General features: G+C 48.0%; 1 protein-coding gene across 1 annotated transcript; it reads left to right on the forward strand.

Annotated features, from left to right (window-relative positions):
* On the forward strand, positions 1-27,453 carry LOC131702028 (myb-like protein M). Its single transcript, XM_059003443.1, has 6 exons — positions 1-292; positions 765-933; positions 1,218-1,272; positions 24,227-24,800; positions 25,196-25,261; positions 25,829-27,453. The coding sequence occupies exons 1-5, from the start codon at positions 1-3 to the stop codon at positions 25,258-25,260; spliced, it is 1,155 nt and encodes a 384-aa protein (XP_058859426.1). The 3' UTR covers position 25,261; positions 25,829-27,453.

Raw genomic sequence — 27,453 nt, forward strand, 5'->3', positions numbered from 1 at the left:
ATGGAGAAGAGCCTCCCTCCCGCCTCTCCATCAAGACAACCGATCTCATCGGCTATCCTCCTTCGCCTCATCTCCTCCTTCCATCGCGGCTGCTTCACCCCTTTCAATGACTTTGTCAATGAAGCTCTGTGCCTAGTCGCCTTCTTCGGGTTCCTGCGCTGCTCCAAGTTTTCAGTCCCATCAATCTCCAGTTTCCCACCCATTGGCCTGCGCCACTCCGACCTCACTCAAGTCCCCAGAAATCACTTTGTCCTATCCATCAAGACTTCAAAAACAGACCAGTTACATCAAGGTCTTTCTCTGTCCCAGCTCTGCCCTAACCAAGTACCTCGCCACCAGAAACTCTTGTCTCCCTTCAGATCCCCTCTTCATCAACTCTTCAAGAATCGTCATTACAAGACATTGGTTTGCTTCCCATCTCAACACCATTCTGTCCAGGTCTGGGCTCTCCCCTCAGTTTTATTCTCCCCACTCCTTCCGAATCGGAGCAGCCACATCTGCAGCACGCGCCAGAATCAACCAGCACCTGATTAAAACCATGGGGCGCTGGTACTCTTAAGCAGTGGAGGCATATATCAGGTCATCTCCCACGGACATTACAGCAGCTCAGCAGTCCCTCATTAGTATGCCCGGAGTGGGGTCGAACTCTCCGCCAGGTCCACCAGAGGTTTCCTCCCAATAGGGTTTTTTCCCTCTCCACAGTGTGGATGGCCTCCAATCTATAGCCCGTCATACTAACCTCTCTGTTTTGTTTCTCTTTCCAGACTTTTCTGTCATCTATGTGCAGCTCTGCAGTCTCTTTCCTATCTACACGATGTGGTTCTGCAGGGAGCCGGGGGTCCTTCTTTTGGGGGGGAAGCGAGTCTCACTCCCCCCAACCGACCGGGTCGGCCTCCTGCCCATGTCACTGCCGTCTCCGACGGTTCCTCGTCGGTCAGAGGGGACCCCTGGCCACATCTATACTTTCTCAGCTTATGCGCTAGCCTCATGGAGGCCACAACCTGCTATCACTCTCCCTAGTTTCTTTTCTAGGTCCAAGCACCTTTCTTGTCCCCTCTGAGGCAGGCTGAGTCCCCCACCCACCAAGTTGGGCTCTTATACGGACCCAAGACACTTTTCCCTAACTCTCCACGCCACCCAACTGCCAGCCGATGCTGCCTGAGTAGTGACGGGATCTGTCTTTTTGTCCTCTATGTCTCATTCTCCTTGTCACCCAGCAGCCAGAGGATGCTGCCTGACCCGTCCTTCGGGAACCTGTCCAGCCTGTCCTGTGTCAAACACCATCGTCACTCAAGCACTCGCATGCTTCAAGCTCGCTGCCCCTTACGCCTTTCTTTACTCTCAAGCCCTTGTAGACGCCCAGTGAAATGTGATTTGTTAGTTTTAGTAATGCAGTTGTGGTCGATTGAGCTTTTTGGAAACCAGACTGATAATCAGTAAATACATTCTTTTTTTTTAGATAAGTAGTCAATTGAGTTTGCACAATTTTTTTTTTTTTTTAATTTGTATCTATGTAATTTAGTAAATATTCAGCTTTTGCTTTTCGTGTTAAGGCTGTACTTTTATTTCTCAGTTGTCGGTATAATATTTTATCAGAATGATCTCCAGTTAACTTAGATATCTGCCATGCCTGATCTCTGGTATGAAACAGCTCTGTCAGGTCTGGGGTTACCCAGGGGAAGTGATGTGATTTAACTCGCATTTTCTAAAACGGGGCATGTTTATCGCACACCATTATGAATTCTGAGAAAAAACGAGACAAGAGTCCGGAATTATGTTAAGTCCATCTCAGTTTATATTTCCTAATTCATTAACAAAGGCATTCAAACTTACGAAAAGACCTGTACAAGATAATTTTGGCAGGCCCTTTATTTGTTTTAGCCTTCCAAATACAATAGACTGGACAATGGTCTCTAAACTCATCTGCTAGTACCCCACAGTTATATTAAATTCTTAACTCCTGGAAAGTCAAATTCCGTGGGTACAGCATGATCCCTCAGTCAAACTGTTTGTCCAGTTCTGTCAAACAGATCTTATTTGAAATGGTTGCTGCACAAAACACTGTATTTTGTCAGTTCCCAGAGTTTTTTTGTCAGAAGCTTAAAAGGATTATTCGGAAACCTAAGAATATTAAAACATTTCACATCAAAAACTAAACATAACCTATATTGTTGTTTTTATAAATTAGCTTTCAAACTATTAACTCATAATATGGCACAGCGTTGTACTTGTCATGTTCGTGACCCCACAGTTAAACAAGACTTACTGGATTCATTAGACCGCTGTTTCAGTTCATCTGGTCTTGTTGGGTTTTCACAGTCTTTGTAGTTTCTGTAAGGTAGGAACATTGCTCTGGGAATGCATGACTGTCACAAAGACGGCCGGAGTGGGTGGCGTCAGACCAGAAACAGGAACACAAACGACAGAGAGATGGGGTTTTGGTGAGGCTGAACGCGTGATCGCGTTCAGCATTTAATAAACAGAACAGAAAATAAAAGGTTGGAACAGACAAAAACACTGGACACGGCACTACACGCCAAAATAACAAGACAAACAAAACGGACTAACATTAAACAAACGGTGCACGGAGAGACAAACAAACACGGTGAGTACAAACACTTCTAGATATTATTTTACTTTACGTTTCTCCTCCTTCTCCTCACCCGTTCTCCACTCTCGAACACCCAACCCTGAGTGCAAGAAATGTGCGTCTATATATACTATTGTGCTGGGATTCAATTACTAATTAATTATTCACTTGAATCCCAGCACGTGAATTAATTCTGTGCAACCCCGTGCTCACATATTACATTTAACCAGCACGTGAAGTGATTTGTGCTCTCCTCGTGCCTAAATACAAATCTACACTTTTTAAATACACGTGAAACACAGACCCGTTTATATCCCGTGTACCAATGACTATACACCAACATTAACATACGCACGCATACATACAACATACAAATGCACACAGGGGCGGGGCGCATTGCCACAATGACTCAGAGAGGAGTAACTTTGAAACAATACTTCACATTTATTAATGAGTCGTGTAATCCTCATACAAATCTGAACATGCTCTTATCAACACAAGCCCCGCCCCGAGAGAATGTTGCGTCTTGCATAGTGATGCTGCTCAAAATAATGCATATTGCATTATGTGACAGTACTAGCCTATATGTTTAGCAGTCAACTTACATATTTACTGTGAAAATAAATATTTATTTGCAAGCACTGAAGATTTAGCTAGCTAAATCTCCACTCCAAGTGTAAAAAAAAAAAAATTAAAAACTGGAGATTTTTTCTCTGATTTTAATGTTGGATTTAACTGGATTTAAATGTTGAAACTTTGCTAAATATTTTCAGATTTATAAATTATATCTGAAAGTACACAAACATTTATTTAAATGTTTTTCACGACATTTATAAATCTGAAAAAAGATAGGCATTTTTTGTTTAAATCTGTGAAAACATACAAGATTTAGGCTAAATATGGGGGGAAAAAATGTTAAAGCTTTTTTTTTATTTTGTTTTACACGTGGTGCCCCATACATTTGTTTGTACTGAAAATGCATGGATTGAATATAATCTTAGAGGCAGGAAACAGAACCTTGCTGTTAACACGTGGTAACAAGTTCCATTCCATTTTAAGTAACGTCTTGTTCCCTTCAAACATGTTAAAGCAGAGAATCTGAAATAACAACATGTTAATCAAAACTATGAAACGTGAGCAAATATACCATGCCGAATTTTAACACCCAAAAAAGAAAAAAACGGGAGGGTGGGGCTCTGCACGCAAGACATTACAAACATGCTTATCAGTTTCTGAAGCTTTGAAAATGTGTACCTCCAGACATAACCTGTAAATACCATAGTTCAGATATCTGAGAACTGTCCTCAGTTACCTCTTAACAGCTCCACCCTTCTGAGATGAATTAGTGTCAGTGGATCTAAACAAATAAAAAAGAACCAGGTCTCTCCTGTAAAAGATTTGAAATCTCAAGTGACTGCCTGGAGAAGTCAAGGTAAAATAAATAAATATGCTGTATGCAGTGTTTATTTCCAATTCTATACATTCTAAACAAAGACATGCATATTATGAGTATGCATGCTGTGCAATTTGTTCTGTTTCAGGGGAGGGCGAGACTAGATGGGGCGTGCAGCACTGTCACGCATTTCTTTCAAATAAATTGTCAGTTGAAGGAAAATAAAACAGGTGTGTCTGGCATCTGTTATGCAAGTCCCTGTCATCTTAATTGCAAGTTTTTATGACAACATGATCTTGTATTGTCTCTGCCAGTCCTAATGGATCTGTCAAACCTGCATCCCCAGTAAAACCTGCTACAATTACATCAGTTAATGTTATCTTATCCAGTCCTAATGGATCTCTCAAACCTGCATCCACGGGACTGCCTGCTACAGTAATATCAGCTGGTGTTATCTTATCCAGTCCTAATGGATCTGTCAAACCTGCATCCCCGGTAAAACCTGCTACAATAATATCAGTTAATGTTCTCTTATCCAGTCCTAATGGATCTCTCAAACCTGCATCCCTGGGACTGCCTGCTACAGTAATATCAGCTGGTGTTATCTTATCCAATCCTAATGGATCTGTCAAACCTGCATCCCCGGGACTGCCTGCTACAGTAATATCAGCTGGTGTTCTCTTATCCAGTCCTAATCGATCTCTCAAACCTGCATCCCCGGGACTGCCTGCTACAGTAATATCAGCTGGTGTTCTCTTATCCAGTCCTAATGGATCTCTCAAACCTGCATTCACGGGACTGCCTGCTACACTAATATCAGCTGGTGTTATCTTATCCAGTCAGTGGCGCTCCCCTGTGCCTATAGCTACAAGACCCTATGCATAAAGATTGTGTTAATTCATTACAATAGAAAATAATTATGATTTAAGCTTGAAACCACAAAAGTCCTTAAAAAACAATTACAATAAATAAACTTCAATGGTGCAGCTTTAAGCCACAAAAGTTAGGAAATGCCATACCACCCATAACTGAGCAGCTCTTTTAGCAGAGCTACTGAGATGTGATGGGCAGAGCAGCATGCAATGATAAGGGGAGCAGTGAACATGCCAAAGCTAAGAACATTCATTACTGGACATCTTCAGTGCAATCCCATTGTGCACTTCCATCTTCACACGCTTCCATGCATATATAAAATGCTCTCTTACAATAGTGTAAGTGTTCGGTGGCTACTTCTAATCACATTGAGTTTATTTCTTGTGGAGGTGAGCAGATACCAGATACACTCAACATGATTAGAGGAAGCCACTGAACAATTCTAAACATATATATATTATGTGTGTAACAGTGTATTGGGTTAGGGTGTTCTATCATAAGGGTTCATCCAAAATGATGATAAATTACAGCAAGCGTACACAGCGTGCTCTTTATCTTACTCACCACAGTGAAAGTGAAAGTAGGCACTTTGGACTGGTTCATGTATTCTAAATTGTACACAAACACGGAGGCATGGCAGAATTTAGCTTAGAGCACTAAAAAGTTATTTTTCTGTGCCTTAAAAAAAAAACAACAACAAATGCTTTTGTTTTCATCGTGATCACAATGTAACCGAGTAGCAGTGTGGAGTAGTGATTAGGGATCTGGACTCTTGACCGGAGGGTTGTGGGTTCAATCCCGGGTGGGGGACACTGCTGCTGTACCCTTGAGCAAGGTACTTTGCCTAGATTGCTCTAGTAAAAAAAAAAACAACAGTATAAATGGGTAATTGTATGTAAAAATAATGTGTAAAAATAATGTGATATCTTGTAACAATTGTAAATTGCCCTGAATAAGGGTGTCTGCTAAGAAATATATAATAATAGCATTGTGTGACAGGCAGGATTTTCCAAGCTAACTGATTATTTATTTGTTTGTTTTATTTTAAAGAATGTTTTTGAAGATGTTGCGCTGCTAGTTTTAGACATGTTATTATTTTATGTTTTTGAATGAATTGTGAACGTATTTGCTGTGCCACAGGCTGTGGGTGTGCATCCTCGCTCAGTTACCATTCAGCAGAAGTAGACAAGGTTCAGCATTTTTTTAATTCTTAAGATGATCTGAATGTTCTACTTGTTGTTCTTGTTTCAACTCTGTCTGACCCATATATTTCTGTCCTCTCAAATGATACCATAACATTTCACATACAAAAGAGTAAGACACACCAAGAAAGGAGTGGCTTGTTCATGTATTGCTTCAAGCTAGATGCCCCTGAAAGCCTGTATGAATCACTCTTGTCTTTTTTTTCAGGCTGCGAGACCCTGCGGACTCTGCTTAAAGCAGCACTTTTCTTTCTAGTTTTATTTACAGTGTTTGTTTTCCTTTTTTATTTCTCCTTTTGATTATGAACTATTATTTCTGCACCTATGTGTGTACAAACCACTGAGGGGGATACCATTGTTGATAGCAACCCAAAGTGTCACCAGAGTATCCCTGCCACTTGTATCCCACAAAGCTTGAGAGCCTGCGTGGTGTTTCAGACATGATTTGACTCCTGTGTGTTCAGTGAATCACCCACGCCCCTCTCACAGACATAAAGATGGAGACACAGGTATGCAAACTTCACATTCTGATAACTCTTACTAACTGAGGAAAAAGAATGTCCTTTGCAAGTTTCATGAAGTGGTTTTCTTGATAAATGTAAGTGTGATATACAGACAGATGGTCAGACAGACAGAAAGTCTCTACGGTCTATACCCTCAGACTATGTTGCACTTAATAATTTGAGAGAAAGAAGATTGCTAGCAAGATTAATCACAATTGAAGTGGTTCTCTAGATGGTTGTTTTCAACCTTTTATAAGTTTGGATAGTGACATATAAATAAAACTACAAATACTCCATACGTTGACCACGAACATAAGAACACAAGAACCTTTATGAATGAGAGGAGCTAGTGTAATACCCAAAATAGAACATCATGACTAGGCAGCCCATTCCATACCCTCTATCTCCACTTCATTTCCAGCTGTGTCCCCTGGTCCTCATTTCAGTACTGCGTTTATTTTAAAGACTGCAATCACACCTCCTCTAATTTGTTCCAGACTAAATAAATTCACTTCTTTAAGTCCTGGGATTAGTTTGGTAACATAATATGAAACACAACATATTATAATCACAATTCCCTATGCCAGTTTTTTTTCTGTTTGTTTCAAAGTATAAACAGTAAGAATGTTTGTTACGGTTGAGATACAGCATGTTAATGAAGAAGATAGTGGTTATTTATAGCACCATTACATAGGACATTACTATGCAGCATTTAGACATGTAGAAATGGAAGCTATAAGTGTCAACTACTGTAGTGAATGATATTCTTGCTGTTCCCCTGTGCAGGGTGTAAATGACAAGCTCACATTGTCTTTAGTCGTTCCTGCTGTGTCTTCACAAGGTGTTAACGTCACGGTCTGATGTCAGGAAACACAAGGAATGGAGAAGTCCACACCCAACAATATTATTCTATCTGACTCTTACCTACAAATCCCAGAAACATCAGAGAAACGCCTAGAAATGATATTAATAGTGTATTATGGTTACTGTCGTTTTGAACAGTTGTATTCAGTTATTAGACATGTTTTGTTGTGATGTTTCAAATATATTTAGAACATGAATCACACATTACTAAATTACTAGCAGGGACTAGCTGAAACGTGACATATTCATTTGTTTACTTGAAGTTGATTAGTTTTATTTTAGAATTACGATTGAGTGTTTTGAAGTTATGGATAAAGGTTAGTATGTGTAAAAAATGTACCATAGCCTACGTTTATTATCATTATACAATAGGACCTCAACAGTAAGCTAAATACAGAAAGCAGTGGTTAAAATAACCTAGAATCACTATATTACTGTGTGTGTTGATGGTTATTGCCATAGGGTACGTGATGCGTCTTGTGCAGCAATATAGCTGCCGCTGGCTAGCTGTTTGTTGAAAGAGGAAGCCAAGCACATAAGCTTTCCTTTGCCAGTATATAGCCTCTCCGCCACCAAGACTTCTGCAGTGCCTCTTCTTGGCACCACACAGGCAACTAGGACCTTACAGTCCCAGGCTAAACTGCAGGGGACCCCAGAGACAAGCCCACCGACGAGTGGACATGCCCTGGCATCTTGTCAACCATGCTCCAGCTATGGGTTAAATAGTGCGGGCAGGTAGTGCTCTTGAGTCTTGGGTTGGCAAACTACCTAGAAGGCCACTCCAATATAAAACATGCATTCATGCACACTGCTAAACTTGTGGCAGCTCTTGCACCAGTCAGCAAATGGTGTGCATGGATGAAAGAGTGGGATCGGGATTGCACAAACCTTTCTCACTGTGATCCACTCACGTGCAGGCAATTCAGAAGCGCCAAGTGACTAAGTACAGTGACCCAATTCCTTCAAGTCCTGTGGTGAGTCTTTAGCAAGTGCTGCCAGGAGTCTTTAGCCACAAACCTGCACGCAGGCAGCCCATGTGTGATGGTTGTTTGCCACAGACTGGGGTGGATGTGGCACCTGTATCCTGCATGGGTGACTGAGCAGCCTTTTTCAGGGATAGCGATGCTCTCCCTACATGGGGACAGGTACTGAAAAGGGACACTAAAAATTGCCTACCTGGTAGAACATGCTGTTATTACTCCACCAGGTGTCAAGGACAGGGAGAGACCGTACCGGATCCCAGAAAGTTGCCGGGATGCAGTCCGCAAGGTGGGAGCAATGCTCAATCTGGGAGTCATTCATCCCAGAGCGAGTGGTGCAGTCCTATAGTGATGGTGCCTAAAAAGGACCTCTCCACTCCTTTCTGTGGATTTTCATAAGGTGAATCTGATCTCTAAGTTTGATGCATACTATGTGCCCCGAATGGATGAACTCCTTGATAGGGTAAGTCAAGGTGTATCTAGACTTTGGATATACTGACTCAGAGCTCACAAGAGAAAACCACTTTCTCTACCCCAGATGGGCTGTTCCATTTTCAGACCATGCCGTTTGGACTGCATGGAGCCCCAGCAACCTTCCAGAGACTGATGGACCAGGTCCTCTACCCAGATCAGACATATGCAGCCGATATTTTGATGTGTTGGTTTTTAGCCCTACCTGGAAAGAGCATATTGTTAGAGTTTCAGTCTCTGAGGGAAGCAATGGCTAATCTAGGTAAGTGTGCATTTGGCAAGAAAGAGACCCAATATCTTGGCTATACCATGGGTAATGGTCGGGTAAAGCCAGTAGCCTCTAATATCCAGGCTTTAGTGGAGGCGGCGATCCCGAAAATCAAGTCAGGTGAGACCACACAGCCAGCCCATACACCCGGGAGCACCACTACCTCTGCACAGCACAGCACAAGCACAGCAAGCACATACACCCGGGAGCACCACTACCTCTGCACAGCACAGCACAAGCGCAGCCAGCCCATACACCCGGGAGCAGCACTACCTCTGCACAGCACAGTAAGCACATACACCCGGGAGCACCACTACCTCTGCACAGCCAGCACATACACCTGGGAGCACCACTACCTCTGCACAGCCAGCACATACACCCGGGAGCACCACTACCTCTGCACAGCACAGTAAGCACATACACCCGGGAGCACCACTACCTCTGCACAGCCAGCACATACACCTGGGAGCACCACTACCTCTGCACAGCCAGCACATACACCCGGGAGCACCACTACCTCTGCACAGCCAGCACATACACCTGGGAGCACCACTACCTCTGCACAGCACAAGCGCAGCCAGCCCATACACCCGGGAGCACCACTACCTCTGCACAGCACAGTAAGCACATACACCCGGGAGCACCACTACCTCTGCACAGCCAGCCCATACACCTGGGAGCACCACTACCTCTGCACAGCACAAGCACATACACCTGGGAGCACCACTACCTCTGCACAGCAAGCACATACACCTGGGAGCACCACTACCTCTGCACAGCCAGCACATACACCTGGGAGCACCACTACCTCTGCACAGCCAGCACATACACCTGGGAGCACCACTACCTCTGCACAGCACAAGCGCAGCCAGCCCATACACCCGGGAGCACCACTACCTCTGCACAGCCAGCACATACACCTGGGAGCACCACTACCTCTGCACAGCCAGCACATACACCTGGGAGCACCACTACCTCTGCACAGCACAGCACAAGCACAGCCAGCACATACACCCGGGAGCACCACTACCTCTGCACAGCCAGCCCATACACCCGGGAGCACCACTACCTCTGCACAGCCAGCCCATACACCCGGGAGCACCACTACCTCTGCACAGCCAGCACATACACCCGGGAGCACCACTACCTCTGCACAGCACAGCACAAGCACAGCAAGCACATACACCCGGGAGCACCACTACCTCTGCACAGCCAGCACATACACCTGGGAGCACCACTACCTCTGCACAGCACAAGCGCAGCCAGCCCATACACCCGGGAGCACCACTACCTCTGCACAGCACAAGCGCAGCAAGCACATACACCTGGGACCACCACTACCTCTGCACAGCACAGCACAAGCACAGCTAGCCCATACACCCGGGAGCACCACTACCTCTGCACAGCCAGCACATACACCCGGGAGCACCACTACCTCTGCACAGCACAGCACAAGCACAGCCAGCACATACACCCGGGAGCACCACTACCTCTGCACAGCACAGCACAAGCACAGCCCACACCCCGGACTACTCTTCCGTGCACAAAGGTGAAATTGCTGGATTAGGATTGTGTTTGTATTCTTTGGTGGGAGACTGTAAACCTGCCGTATAAACCCTCATACCATTGCTGGTATATGGGGTGGATTTATTATTTCTTGTTATTAAATACGGACGTTTTGGAACTGTATAAGCACATAAGAAAGTTTACAAATGAGAGGAGGCCATTCGGCCCATCTTGCTTGTTTGGTTGTTAGTAGCTTATTGATCCCAGAATCTCATCAAGCAGCTTCTTGAAGGATCCCAGGGTGTCAGCTTTAACAACATTACTGGGGAGTTGGTTCCAGACCATCACAATTCTCTGTGTAAAAAAAGCCCCTTTATCTAATCTCCATTTGTGACCCCTGGTCCTTGTTTCTTTTTCAGTCAAAAAAGTCCCCTGGGTCGACATTGTCTATACCTTTTAGGATTTTGAATGCTTGAATCAGATCACTGTGTAGTCTTCATTGTTCAAGACTGAACAGATTCAATTCTTTTAGCCTGTCTACATACGACATGCCTTTTTAAACCCGGGGTAATTCTGGTTGCTCTTCTTTGCACTCTTTCTAGAGCAGCAATATCCTTTTTGTAACGAGGTGACCAGAACTGAACACAATATTCTAGGTGAGGTCTTACTAATTCATTGTAAAGTTTTAACATTACTTACCTTGATTTAAATTCAAAACTTTTCACAATATATCCAAGCATCTTGTTGACCTATTTTATAGCTTCCCCACACTGTCAAGATGAAGACATTTCTGAGTCAACATAAACTCCTAGGTCTTTTTCATAGATTCCTTCTTGAATTTCAGTACAGTATCTCCCATATGATATTTATAATGCACATTTTTATTGTCTGTGTGCAGTACTTTACACTTTTCTCTATTAAATGTAATTTGCCATGTGTCTGCCCAGTTCTGAATGCTGTCTAGATCATTTTGAATGACCTTTGCTGCTGCAACAGTGTTGTTGTACTTGCTGTTTGGCCATTCACTTCTTCACCTCCTACAATGGGACATATTTATTTATTTATTTATTTATTTATTCACATTTATATAGCACCTGACGTTACATGGACCCCAAGGTGCTTTGCACGAAGTTAAAAACCAATCCATTGTAATAAGATAGTAAATACAACGTTTGGTAACAGAAAGAAAGCCAGTTCATACAAAAATATCAATAAAAACAACATAGTAGGAACATTAACTTTTGAAACTGAAAGGACAACAAAAAGCAGTTATATTTTATTATTATTATTATTTATTTCTTAGCAGACGCCCTTATCCAGGGCGACTTACAATCATAAGCAAATACATTTCAAGTGTTACAGTACAAGTAATACAATATTATAGAATAAAAATCTATGAGAAGGCGGCTAGTTTGTAAACATGTGTCTTGATTTAAAAGCAGTAAGAGCCCTACCTTCTCTGACAGAAAAGACCCTTCATTCCTCATACTATTACTATTCACCCTTGGAATCTTAACGGTTGGTTATTGTCATGCATGCTTTACACATACTATACACCGCACACAGAAAATATACAAGTACAGCATAACAGGCTCTGTGCTAGTCTGGGTGCAGCAGTGACTCAAAGGTTGCACATTCATGTTATTGTTGTTATGCTTTCAACGTCATTTGTTGTCATCACTTGTCTGTCTTTAAATATAAAGACAACTGAATGAGTAGATCAGTTATCTCACTAATATCGACACTTAGTGGTGAAGTGCATCGCCCGCTCTATCGACAAGACTTTGGGATTGTACTGCCAAGCAAGAACAAAGGACCCGGGACACTTTACAAAACCCTTTCAAAAAGCAGGTCAGTAACACAATCATTTATTATTTAAATGCTTTAATGCTTAACTTATTGAAACACATTTTTTCAAAGTCTCCTTTTATTAACCCATTCAGTGCCACTCTAACATTTTTAACTGGCATCTACCTGCTAGTTTAATCTTCTCTTTAATGATATAGTTATGATAACTGAATCTAATTGTGTTAACCACAACAGTTAAGTCTAAATGTAATGTATCAAATTACATGCATAGAGTTTGTTCTGATTTAGTTAAATAAATTGTAATTTGGTACTTAACGGGTTAATTAAACACAGTTGCTTGTATTTTTGAAACCGTTTATAATGCTACTATTGTCTAACAGCCCAGAACAGTTTCATTGATATCAAAATATATATTAAAACACACTTAACATTATTTTATTGTGTTCAAATAATGTATTTTTGGTGAAAGGATTCTAAATAATTTAGAAAGAAAATGTCTGCCACACAGTGTAGCATTTATTCCTACACAGATGAACAACCCTTTTAATTCATTACGAGGGATCAGTATTTTCTATTTTCTCATGTTTGAAATTGTGAAAGAGCGATCACTGTGTAGATCATTACAATAAGAGTGATCACTGTGTAGATCATTACAATAAGAGCGATCACTGTGTAGATCATTACAATAAGAGCGATCACTGTGTAGATCATTACAATAAGAGTGATCACTGTGTAGATCATTACAATAGATCCCAGTGTGTGTACAGTTATAGGTGTTAATAAATGAAACAGTGAAAGTGTTAACAGGAATCCAACCCCATATTTTGTTTTTCACAAAACACATTTTAACAATATATGTGGTCTGGTTAATTCAATGTATCTCAATACTGCTGTTATCCATGACCACACCCATTAGTGCTAAACTGAGAAATACCAAAAGAAACTTAAATTTCTCCTAAACGTCTGCTCATTATTATTTGTTTATTTAGCAGACGCCTTTATCCAAGGCGACTTACAGAGACTAGGGTGTGTGAACTATGCATCAGGTGCAGAGTCACTTACAATTACGTCTCACCCAAAAGACGGAGCACTAGGAGGTGAAGTGACTTGCTCAGAGTCACACAATGAGTCAGTGGCTGAGGTGGGATTTGAACCGGGGAACTCGTGGTTACAAGCCCGTTTCTTTAACCTCTGGACCATACAGCCTCCATTAGTGCTAAACTGAGAAATACCAAAAGAAACTTACATTTCTCCTAAACGTCTGCTCATTGAGGACAGTTTTGAAAATCAAATTTGTCACTGAATTTATTAAGTTTCTTTTGTGCTATTAAAATGGAACCCTTTTCTGTATCAAAGTGAAGAATATCTAACATCTAACAGTGTGTGTCTTTTTAAATGTATTTAACTGTAATAATAATAATAATAATAATTTAGATTATGATGTAATAATATGATAATATATTATACAATGAATACGCTGTCTTCATTTTGTAAATAGATTTTTCTTTAAATGTCACCATAAATTAAATATTTAAGCTAAATCATTTGGTACTGTGTGTGGAAAGCTTACATTCTTTGGAAGTCTGAACAGTTGGCACTTAAATTAGAGAAGAGAGATTTTCATTATGGGACCTATGCGATAAACAGGACTGCAGGTTTTGCTCTTTTATTGAGTCAGCTCTCTCTGATTCATGACTTTGTGTATATCTGCCCATAGGCTAGGGAGTTGAATAGAAAGTATTTTTCTACAGGGTGTGCCTCTAATATTTACTAATATTATATGTGTTCATCCTGCCATGGTAAACTCGAATAATATCATTGTCTCCTTCTTTCTAGATTTCTGGTGAGCAGGTAAATCACAGCAACCAGAATGCAGCTGCGACAATTGAAAGCGCTTGTCATTCTGATAGGTAGGTTTAATTTGTTTCCAATTCCTTCACTGTTGTGTAAAAACTAGCCCTGGATTTCTATTGATTTCATATATATTGGCAGCTCAGCTTTACTGTGGTGCCACCATTAGCACAAGTACATGTACAAGCATTTTATCATACTCAAGAGAAATTGCACAGGAATTACATCTTTGGTCTGGTGAGGCAACTCGTGTATTTGAACGATGCTGCATTCAAAGTTTGTAATGTATATGTTAGGACCCCGAAATACGCCCCCATCTAGAGCGGGGGTGGGGTTTAATTAACCACTGGGTTAATTAAAATGCTTAGAACCCTGACATCTTTTCTACAGCGGCAACCACAGCGGCAACCACAGCTCCTACAACAGCGGCAACCACAGCCCCTACAACAGCGGCAACCACAGCCCCTACAACAGCGGCAACCACAGCCCCTACAACAGCGGCAACCACAGCCCCTACAACAGCGGCAACCACAGCTTCTACAACAGCGGCAACCACAGCCGCTACTACAGCAGCAACCATGGCCCCTACTACAGCAGCAACCACGGCCCTTACTACAGCAGCAACCACGGCCCTTACTACAGCATCAACCACAGCCGTAACCACAGCCCCTACTACAGCAGCAACCACAGCCCCTACTACAGCCGTAACCACGGCCCCTACTACAGCAGCAACTGTGGCCCCAACTACAGCCCCTACTACAGCGGCAACCACAGCCCCTACTACAGCGGCAACCACAGCCCCTACTACAGCGGCAACCACAGCTCCTACAACAGCGGCAACCACAGCCCCTACAACAGCGGCAACCACAGCCCCTACAACAGCGGCAACCACAGCCCCTACAACAGTGGCAACCACAGCTTCTACAACAGCGGCAACCACAGCCCCTACAACAGCGGCAACCACAGCCGCAACCACAGCCTCTACTACAGCAGCAACCGCGGCCCCAACTACAGCAGCAACTGCGGCCCCAACTACAGCAACAACCGCGGCCCCAACTACAGCAGCAACCACGGCCCCTACTACAGCCGCAACCACAGCCCCTACTACAGCAGCAACCACAGCCCCTACTACAGCAGCAACCACAGCGCCAACTACAGCAGCAACCACAGCCCCTACTACAGCGGCAACCACAGCCCCTACTACAGCGGCAACCACAGCCCCTACAACAACGGCAACCACAGCCCCTACTACAGCGGCAAACACAGCCCCTACAACAGCGGCAACCACAGCCCCTACAACAACGGCAAACACAGCCCCTACAACAGCGGCAACCACAGCCCCTACAACAGCGGCAACCACAGCCCCTACAACAGCGGCAACCACAGCCTCAACTACAGCAGCAACCACGGCCCCTACTACAGCAGCAACTGTGGCCCCAACTACAGCGGCTACTACAGCAGCAACCACGGCCCCTACTACAGCAGCAACCACGGCCCCTACTACAGCCGCAACCACGGCCCCTACTACAGCCGCAACCACGGCCCCTACTACAGCAGCAACCACGGCCCCTACTACAGCAGCAACCACGGCCCCTACTACAGCCGCAACCACGGCCCCTACTACAGCCGCAACCACGGCCCCTACTACAGCAGCAACCACAGCGACTACTACAGCGGCAACCACAGCCCCTACAACAGCGGCAACCACAGCCCCTACAACAGCGGCAACCACAGCCCCTACTACAGCGGCAACCACAGCGCCAACTACAGCAGCAACCACAGCCTCAACTACAGCAGCAACCACAGCCTCAACTACAGCAGCAACTACAGCCCCTACTACAGCAGCAACTGTGGCCCCAACTACAGCGGCTACTACAGCAGCAACCACAGCCCCTAGTACAGCGGCAACCACAGCCCCTAGTACAGCGGCAACCACAGCCCCTAGTACAGCGGCAACCACAGCCCCTAGTACAGCGGCAACCACAGCCCCTACTACAGCGGCAACCACAGCGGCAACCACAGCCCCTACAACAGCGACAACCACAGCCCCTACAACAGCGGCAACCACAGCCCCTACAACAGCGGCAACCACAGCCCCTACAACAGCGGCAACCACAGCCCCTACAACAGCGGCAACCACAGCCCCTACAACAGCGGCAACCACAGCCCCTACTACAGCAGCAACCACAGCGCCAACTACAGCAGCAACCACAGCCCCTACAACAGCGGCAACCACAGCCCCTACAACAGCGGCAACCACAGCCCCTACTACAGCAGCAACCACGGCCCCTACTACAGCAGCAACCACGGCCCCTACTACAGTGGCAACCACAGCCCCTACAACAGTGGCAACCACAGCCTCAACTACAGCAGCAACCACAGCCCCTACAACAGCGGCAACCACAGCCCCTACTACAGCAGCAACCACGGCCCCTACTACAGCAGCAACCACGGCCCCTACTACAGTGGCAACCACAGCCCCTACTACAGTGGCAACCACAGCCCCTACAACAGTGGCAACCACAGCCTCAACTACAGCAGCAACCACGGCCCCTACTACAGCAGCAACCACGGCCCCTACTACAGCAGCAACCACAGCTCCTACTACAGCAGCAACCACAGCCCCTACTACAGCCGCAACCACAGCCCCTACTACAGCCGCAACCACAGCCCCTACTATAGCGGCAACCACAGCCCCTACAACAGCGACAACCACAGCCCCTACAACAGCGGCAACCACAGCCCCTACAACAGCGGCAACCACAGCCCCTACAACAGCGGCAACCACAGCCCCTACAACAGCGGCAACCACAGCCCCTACAACAGCGGCAACCACAGCCCCTACTACAGCAGCAACCACAGCGCCAACTACAGCGGCAACCACAGCCCCTACAACAGCGGCAACCACAGCCCCTACAACAGCGGCAACCACAGCCCCTACAACAGCGGCAACTACAGCCCCTACAACAGTGGCAACCACAGCCCCTACAACAGTGGCAACCACAGCCTCAACTACAGCAGCAACCACGGCCCCTACTACAGCAGCAACCACGGCCCCTACTACAGCAGCAACCACAGCTCCTACTACAGCAGCAAACACAGCCCCAACCACAGCAGCAACCACGGCCCCTACAACAGCAGCAACCACAGCCCCTACTACAGCCGCAACCACAGCCCCTACTACAGCCGCAACCACAGCCCCTACTACAGCCGCAACCACAGCGCCAACTACAGCGGCAACCACAGCCCCTACTACAGCCGCAACCACAGCAACTACTACAGCCGCAACCACAGCCCCTACTACAGCCGCAACCACAGCGCCAACTACAGCGGCAACCACAGCCCCTACTACAGCAGCAACCACAGTCCCTACTACAGCAGCAACCACGGCCCCTACTACAGCGGCAACCACGGCCCCTACTACAGCCCCTACTACAGCAGCAACCACAGCCACTACTACAGCAGGAACCACAGCCCCTAGTACAGCGGCAACCACAGCCCCTACTACAGCGGCAACCACAGCGGCAACCACAGCCCCTACAACAGCGGCAACCACAGCCCCTACTACAGCGGCAACCACAGCCCCTACTACAGCAGCAACCACAGCCCCTAGTACAGCGGCAACCACAGCGGCAACCACAGCCCCTACAACAGCGGCAACCACAGCCCCTACAACAGCGGCAACCACAGCCCCTACAACAGCGGCAACCACAGCCCCTACTACAGCAGCAACCACAGCGCCAACTACAGCAGCAACCACAGCGCCAACTACAGCAGCAACCACAGCCCCTACAACAGCGGCAACCACAGCCCCTACAACAGCGGCAACCACAACCTCAACTACAGCGGCAACCACAGCCTCAACTAAAGCAGCAACCACGCCCCCTACTACAGCAGCAACCACAGCCCCTACTACAGCAGCAACCACAGCCCCTACTACAGCAGCAACCACAGCCCCAACCACAGCAGCAACCACGGCCCCTACTACAGCAGCAACCACAGCCCCTACTACAGCAGCAACCACAGCCCCTACTACAGCAGCAACCACAGCCCCAACCACAGCAGCAACCACGGCCCCTACTACAGCAGCAACCACAGCCCCTACTACAGCCGCAACCACAGCCCCTACTACAGCCGCAAACACAGCCCCTGCTACAGCAGCAACCACAGCCCCTACTACAGCAGCAACCACAGCCCCAACCACAGCAGCAACCACGGCCCCTACTACAGCAGCAACCACAGCCCCTACTACAGCCGCAACCACAGCCCCTACTACAGCCGCAACCACAGCCCCTACTATAGCAGCAACCACAGCGCCAACTACAGCAGCAACCACAGCCCCTACTACAGCGGCAACCACAGCCCCTACTACAGCTGCAACCACAGCGACTACTACAGCGGCAACCACAACCCCGACAACAGCGGCAACCACAGCCACTACAACAGCAGCAACCACAGCCCCTACAACAGCGGCAACCACAGCCCCTACAACAGCGGCAACCACAGCCCCAACTACAGCGGCAACCACAGCCCCTACTACAGCAGCAACCACGGCCCCTACTACAGCAGCAACCACGGCCCCTACTACAGCAGCAACCACGGCCCCTACTACAGCAGCAACCACAGCTCCTACTACAGCAGCAACCACAGCCCCTACTACAGCCGCAACCACAGCCCCTACTACAGCCGCAACCACAGACCCTACTACAGCGGCAACCACAGCCCCTACAACAGCGACAACCACAGCCCCTACAACAGCGGCAACCACAGCCCCTACAACAGCGGCAACCACAGCCCCTACAACAGCGGCAACCACAGCCCCAACTACAGCTGCAACCACAGCGATTACTACAGCGGCAACCACAACCCCGACAACAGCGGCAACCACAGCCACTACAACAGCGGCAACCACAGCCACTACAACAGCGGCAACCACAGCCCCTACAACAGCGGCAACCACAGCCCCTACAACAGCGGCAACCACAGCCCCAACTACAGCGGCAACCACAGCCCCTACTACAGCAGCAACCACGGCCCCTACTACAGCAGCAACCACGGCCCCTACTACAGCAGCAACCACGGCCCCTACTACAGCAGCAACCACAGCTCCTACTACAGCAGCAACCACAGCCCCTACTACAGCCGCAACCACAGCCCCTACTACAGCCGCAACCACAGCCCATACAACAGCGGCAACCACAGCCCCTACAACAGCGGCAACCACAGCCACTACAACAGCGGCAACCACAGCCCCTACAACAGCGGCAACCACAGCCCCTACAACAGCAGCAACCACAGCCTCAACTACAGCAGCAACCACGGCCCCTACTACAGCAGCAACCACAGCGCCAACTACAGCGGCAACCACAGCCCCTACAACAGCGGCAACCACAGCCCCTACAACAGCGGCAACCACAGCCCCTACAACAGCGGCAACCACAGCCCCTACAACAGTGGCAACCACAGCCCCTACAACAGCGGCAACCACAGCCTCAACTACAGCAGCAACCACGGCCCCTACTACAGCAGCAACCACGGCCCCTACTACAGCAGCAACCACAGCTCCTACTACAGCAGCAAACACAGCCCCAACCACAGCAGCAACCACGGCCCCTACAACAGCAGCAACCACAGCCCCTACTACAGCCGCAACCACAGCCCCTACTACAGCCGCAACCACAGCCCCTACTACAGCCGCAACCACAGCGCCAACTACAGCGGCAACCACAGCCCCTACTACAGCCGCAACCACAGCAACTACTACAGCCGCAACCACAGCCCCTACTACAGCCGCAACCACAGCGCCAACTACAGCGGCAACCACAGCCCCTACTACAGCAGCAACCACAGTCCCTACTACAGCAGCAACCACGGCCCCTACTACAGCGGCAACCACGGCCCCTACTACAGCCCCTACTACAGCAGCAACCACAGCCCCTACTACAGCAGCAACCACAGCCCCTAGTACAGCGGCAACCACAGCCCCTACTACAGCGGCAACCACAGCGGCAACCACAGCCCCTACAACAGCGGCAACCACAGCCCCTACTACAGCGGCAACCACAGCCCCTACTACAGCAGCAACCACAGCCCCTAGTACAGCGGCAACCACAGCGGCAACCACAGCCCCTACAACAGCGGCAACCACAGCCCCTACAACAGCGGCAACCACAGCCCCTACAACAGCGGCAACCACAGCCCCTACTACAGCAGCAACCACAGCGCCAACTACAGCAGCAACCACAGCGCCAACTACAGCAGCAACCACAGCCCCTACAACAGCGGCAACCACAGCCCCTACAACAGCGGCAACCACAACCTCAACTACAGCGGCAACCACAGCCTCAACTACAGCAGCAACCACGCCCCCTACTACAGCAGCAACCACAGCCCCTACTACAGCAGCAACCACAGCCCCTACTACAGCAGCAACCACAGCCCCTACTACAGCAGCAACCACAGCCCCAACCACAGCAGCAACCACGGCCCCTACTACAGCAGCAACCACAGCCCCTACTACAGCAGCAACCACAGCCCCAACTACAGCAGCAACCACAGCCCCAACCACAGCAGCAACCACGGCCCCTACTACAGCAGCAACCACAGCCCCTACTACAGCCGCAACCACAGCCCCTACTACAGCCGCAACCACAGCCCCTACTACAGCAGCAACCACAGCCCCTACTACAGCAGCAACCACAGCCCCAACCACAGCAGCAACCACAGCCCCTACTACAGCCGCAACCACAGCCCCTACTACAGCCGCAACCACAGCCCCTACTATAGCAGCAACCACAGCGCCAACTACAGCAGCAACCACAGCCCCTACTACAGCGGCAACCACAGCCCCTACTACAGCTGCAACCACAGCGACTACTACAGCGGCAACCACAACCCAGACAACAGCGGTAACCACAGCCACTACAACAGCGGCAACCACAGCCCCTACAACAGCGGCAACCACAGCCCCTACAACAGCGGCAACCACAGCCCCAACTACAGCGGCAACCACAGCCCCTACTACAGCAGCAACCACGGCCCCTACTACAGCAGCAACCACGGCCCCTACTACAGCAGCAACCAAGGCCCCTACTACAGCAGCAACAACGGCCCCTGCTACAGCAGCAACCACGGCCCTTACTACAGCAGCAACCACAACCCCTACTACAGCCGTAACCACAGCCCCTACTTCAGCAGCAACCACAGCCCCTCCTACAGCCGTAACCACGGCCCCAACTACAGCGGCTACTACAGCAGCAACTGTGGCCCCAACTACAGCGGCTACTACAGCAGCAACCACAGCCCCTACTACAGCGGCAACCACAGCCCCTACTACAGCGGCAACCACAGCGGCAACCACAGCGGCAACCACAGCTCCTACAACAGCGGCAACCACAGCCACTACAACAGCGGCAACCACAGCCCCTACTACAGCGGCAACCACAGCGGCAACCACAGCGGCAACCACAGCTCCTACAACAGCGGCAACCACAGCCCCTACAACAGCGGCAACCACAGCCCCTACAACAGCGGCAACCACAGCCCCTACAACAGCGGCAACCACAGCCCCTACAACAGCGGCAACCACAGCCCCTACAACAGCAGCAACCACAGCGCCAACTACAGCAGCAACCACAGCGCCAACTACAGCAGCAACCACAGCCCCTACTACAGCAGCAACCACAGCCCCTACTACAGCAGCAGCCACAGCCCCTACTACAGCAGCAACCACAGCGCCAACAACAGCAGCAACCACAGCGCCAACCACAGCCCCTACTACAGCGGCAACCACAGCCCCTACAACAGCGGCAACCACAGCCCCTACAACAGCGGCAACCACAGCCCCTACTAAAGCAGCAACCACAGCGCCAACTACAGCAGCAACCACAGCCCCTACAACAGCGGCAACCACAGCCCCTACTACAGCTGCAACCACAGCGACTACTACAGCGGCAACCACAACCCCGACAACAGCGGCAACCACAGCCCCTACAACAGCGGCAACCACAGCCCCTACAACAGCGGCAACCACAGCCCCTACAACAGCGGCAACCACAGCCCCTACAACAGCGGCAACCACAGCCTCAACTACAGCGGCAACCACGGCCCCTACTACAGCGGCAACCACAGCCCCTACTACAGCAGCAACCACGGCCCCTACTACAGCAGCAACCACGGCCCCTACTACAGCAGCAACCACGGCCCTTACTACAGCAGCAACCACAGCCCCTACTACAGCCGTAACCACAGCCCCTACTACAGCAGCAACCACAGCCCCTACTACAGCAGCAACTACAGCCCCTACTACAGCCGTAACCACGGCCCCTACTACAGCAGCAACTGTGGCCCCAACTACAGCGGCTACTACAGCAGCAACTGTGGCCCCAACTACAGCGGCTACTACAGCAGCAACCACAGCCCCTACTACAGCGGCAACCACAGCCCCTACTACAGCGGCAACCACAGCCCCTACTACAGCGACAACCACAGCCCCTACTACAGCGGCAACCACAGCCCCTATTACAGCGGCAAGCACAGCCCCTACAACAGCGGCAACCACAGCCCCTACAACAGCGGCAACCACAGCCCCTACAACAGCGGCAACCACAGCCTCAACTACAGCAGCAACAACAGCCGCTACTACAGCAGCAACCACGGCCCCTACTACAGCAGCAACCACGGCCCCTACTACAGCAGCAACCACGGCCCTTACTACAGCAGCAACTGTGGCCCCAACAACAGCCCCTACTACAGCGGCAACCACAGCCCCTACAACAGCGGCAACCACAGCCTCAACTACAGCAGCAACAACAGCCCCTACTACAGCCGTAACCACAGCCCCTACTACAGCAGCAACCACAGCCCCTACTACAGCCGTAACCACGGCCCCTACTACAGCAGCAACTGTGGCCCCAACAACAGCCCCTACTACAGCGGCAACCACAGCCCCTACTACAGCGGCAACCACAGCCCCTACTACAGCGGCAACCACAGCGGCAATCACAGCTCCTACAACAGCGGCAACCACAGCTCCTACAACAGCGGCAACCACAGCCCCTACAACAGCGGCAACCACAGCCCCTACAACAGCGGCAACCACAGCCCCTACAACAGCGGCAACCACAGCCCCTACAACAGCGGCAACCACAGCCCCTACAACAGCAGCAACCACAGCCCCTACTACAGCAGCAACCACTGCGCCTACTACAGCGGCAACCACAGCCCCTACTACAGCTGCAACCACAGCCCCTACTACAGCAGCAACCACAGCCCCAACAACAGCGGCAACTGTGGCCCCAACTACAGCGGCTACTACAGCGGCAACCACAGCCCCTACTACAGCGGCAACCACAGCCCCTACTACAGCGGCAACCACAGCCCCTACTACAGCGGCAACCACAGCTCCTACAACAGCGGCAACCACAGCCCCTACAACAGCGGCAACCACAGCCCCTACAACAGCGGCAACCACAGCCCCTACAACAGCAGCAACCACAGCCGCAACCACAGCCCCTACTACAGCAGCAACCACAGCGCCAACTGCAGCAGCAACCACAGCCCCTACTACAGCGGCAACCACAGCCCCTACTACAGCAGCAACCACGGCCCCTACTACAGCAGCAACTGTGGCCTCAACTACAGCAGCAACCACAGCCCCTACTACAGCAGCAACCACGGCCCCTACTACAGCAGCAACCACAGCCACAACCACAGCCCCTACTACAGCAGGAACTGTGGCCTCAACTACAGCAGGAAACGCAGCCCCTACTACAGCAGCAACTGTGGCCTCAACTACAGCAGCAACCGCATCCCCTACTACAGCAGCAACCACGGCCCCAACTACAGCAGCAACTGCACCCCCTACTACAGCAGCAACTGCACCCCCTACTACAGCAGCAACCGTTGCCCCAACTAGAGCAGCAACCACAGCCCCTACTACAGCAGCAACTGTGGTGTCAACTACTGCAGCAACTGTGGCCTCAACTACAGCAGCAACCACAGCCCCAACTACAGCAGCAACCACAGCCACAACCACAGCCCCTACTACAGCAGCAACCGCGGCCCCAACTACAGCAGCAACCACAGCCCCTACTACAGCAACAACCACAGCCCCTACTACAGCAACAACCACAGCCACTACTACAGCAGCAACTGTGGCCTCAACTACAGCAGCAATCACAGCTCCTACTACAGCAGCAACCACGGCCCCAACTACAGCAGCAAACGCGACCCCAACTACAGCAGCAACTGCACCCCCTACTACAGCAACAACCGCGGCCCCAACTACAGCAGTAAATGTGGCCCTAACTACAGCAGCAACCACAGCCACTACTGCAACAGCAACCGCGGCCCCTGCTACAGCAGGAACTGGAAAACCTCCAGCAACAGCAGTCAATACAACCACCCAAAGGCCCTTTCCTGGGTTCGCTGTTGCCATCATTGTCATGTGCGGTTTAGCCATCTTGGCTGTCCCACTAATTATGATTCTGGTAAGCTTCAATTGTTTTAAACAGTTAACTTGTTCATGAATGAAGATAATTCTTCACAAAACATTATAGTGCATTTGTTTATTTTAATAAAAATGAATAATATGTTAACATAATGAAAATGTCTTTCTCTCTATTTTATTACTGGTAACTGCTGGTATCAATATGAGATGTATATTACTGGTTGATGATGGAATCAGATCTACACATTATATTCAAGAAAAGATAAGGATGGTTTTGGAGTGCTTTAAAAGACATGAGACCAGCTTCAAATATTGGGTTTTCCAGGATAAAAATGTTAAATTATTAGAAAAAAAAGTTTTAGAGATGTTGACTGTTGAAGTTCACAGGTAAAGTGTTTTCATTCTTAGCTCATTTGTCCCTTTTATAATTCTCAGGTCCTGAAGACAAAAATGTGTTCAAAGCTGGCACAGGCTTGCTCTCTGGAGTCCCCCCTCTATGAGGTAGGTTAACTAGTCAGATTAGTGTTCCAGACGCATGTCCATCTTCTTACTTACATAACAACGATCCTGCAAATCTGCAAATCAATTCTGGACCAGAGGGAATGTGAAAATAAAGGTTTCCCTGATCTACACAAGTTCTGCAGAAAAATAATGCGTAGTGAACCTGCTGTACCTGAGCATAATGTCATCTATTCCTAGGTGTGCCTAGTTTACAGTTTCAAAAACATACAGATATGTAAAATCTAAATATTTCTAAGCTACTTTGAATTTAACAAATGTAAATTTCATATATTAGCTTAAGGAGCAGTGCATGTGACTTTATTTTTAAGCTTGCATGCTGCAATACATGGCAGAACTGTCCTGGTTAAATGCTGAGCCAGGGCCTATTTTTAATAGATCAACAGTAAATAACACCATTTCAGACTGTGATGTCTTCTGCCAGATGCCACTGTCCTTGTGTGTCTATTAGATATAATGATTCTTTAATCAAAAGCACTTTTAAAGTGATAGTGTTTTTTTGTTTTTCCTTCAAGTATATTAACTTCATATTCCATTTCATTTTAACAGGAGCATTAATAAGATATGAATAAACATGGCATCCAATGAAAAGAAGAATTAAGAAAACATGAATTCTATAAATGTTTATTGAATACATTTGATTTGGCAAGAACATTTTCACTATGCTCATGTAGTCCTTCCAGAAAGAACAGATTGCAGCCATGTATATAATGAAGCGATAGTGCCGGATCATGAAGGCTCTACTGTCTGCTAGTTGACCCCGACTGGAGAAAAATATATTTACCTTGAACTTGTAATGATTCGTCAGGTTCCCTTCTGCTGAGAAGCTTTAGGAAAATAGTCCCAAAAATGTTCATAAAGGTTCACACACATAATTGAGAAACAAATCACTTTTTTTACTTATCAGAGCTGTTTATAGTCTATCTGAACAGTGTCAGATATCTGAATGGAGCAATATTACTTCACTGTGTGTGTCTCGGTTTGTTGTTGTTGAAACATGCTGTCTGCGCTCCAGTCGAGCTGACAGGCTGCGATTGGCTGACTCGGCCGTTGCAGGTACGGGATTGGTTGCTTTTGTGTGTGCAAAATATTGATTGAAGAAGTTCTGTGAACCCAGTGACAATAATCCTGAAATTAGATTGAACAAAAAAATAAAAAAACGACAATTGCCAGAGCACTGCAACACCCATGTACAGTACCTGTGTCTGCACCACACACACAGCACCGCAACACACATGTACAGTACCTGTGTCTGCACCACACACACAGCACTGCAACACCCATGTACAGTACCTGTGTCTGCACCACACACACAGCACTGCAACACCCATGTACAGTACCTGTGTCTGCACCACACACACAGCACTGCAACACACATGTACAATCTCATGTTTAACTGTTTGATGTGTTTGTTTTAACTTGTTTATTATTATATTGATTACTGTATTAGCACTGTTGTGCATAGGATTAATATTGTTGAATACATTGTGCTTTATAGCTCAGTGTTACTGTATGAAAATAGTCTTGTTTCTATCTATGTCTATTCCATTTGTAAGTCTTCTAACTTAATTAAAGCATACATTTTTGTATAAATACTATGTGGTCTGTCTTTAAAATGTGATTTTTAATCACCGGTAATTAAACCCTATCAAACAGTTTTTAACGTGATTATGTTGCAAATAGGGCGGCATTGTGGAGTAGTGGTTAGGGTTCTGGACTTTTGACCAGAGGGTCGCGGGTTCAATCCCAGGTGGGGGGACACTGCTGCTGTACCCTTGAGCAACGTGCTTTATAGATTGCTCCAGTAAAAACTCAACTGTATAAATGGGTAATTGTATTTAAAAATAATGTGTAAAAAGTAACGTAATTGTATTTAAAAAAAAAATTGATATCTTGTACCAATTGGAGGCTGTGTGGTCCAGTAGTTAAAGAAAAGGGCTTGTAACCAGGAGGTCCCTGGTTCAAATCCCACCTCAGCCACTGACTCATTGTGTGACCCTGAGCAAGTCACTTAACCTCCTTGTGATCCGTCTTTCGGGCGAGACGTAATTGTAGGTGACTCTGCAGCCGATGCATAGTTCACACACCCTAGTCTCTGTAAGTCGCCTTGGATAAATGCGTCTGTTAAATAAACAAATAATAATAATAATTGTAAGTAACCCTGGATAAGGGTT

Source organism: Acipenser ruthenus, chromosome 29, assembly GCF_902713425.1.
Source record: "Acipenser ruthenus chromosome 29, fAciRut3.2 maternal haplotype, whole genome shotgun sequence".
NCBI classification, from domain to species: domain Eukaryota; kingdom Metazoa; phylum Chordata; class Actinopteri; order Acipenseriformes; family Acipenseridae; genus Acipenser; species Acipenser ruthenus.

Excerpts from the sequence above, each read along its gene's own strand:
- LOC131702028 (XM_059003443.1), top strand. The coding sequence starts at position 1 with ATGGAGAAGAGCCTCCCTCCCGCCTCTCCATCAAGACAACCGATCTCA. Across the intron at positions 293-764 it reads AACAGACCAGTTACATCAAG|ACTTTTCTGTCATCTATGTG; the intron begins GTCTTTCTCTGT and ends TTCTCTTTCCAG. Across the intron at positions 24,801-25,195 it reads TCCCACTAATTATGATTCTG|GTCCTGAAGACAAAAATGTG; the intron begins GTAAGCTTCAAT and ends TATAATTCTCAG.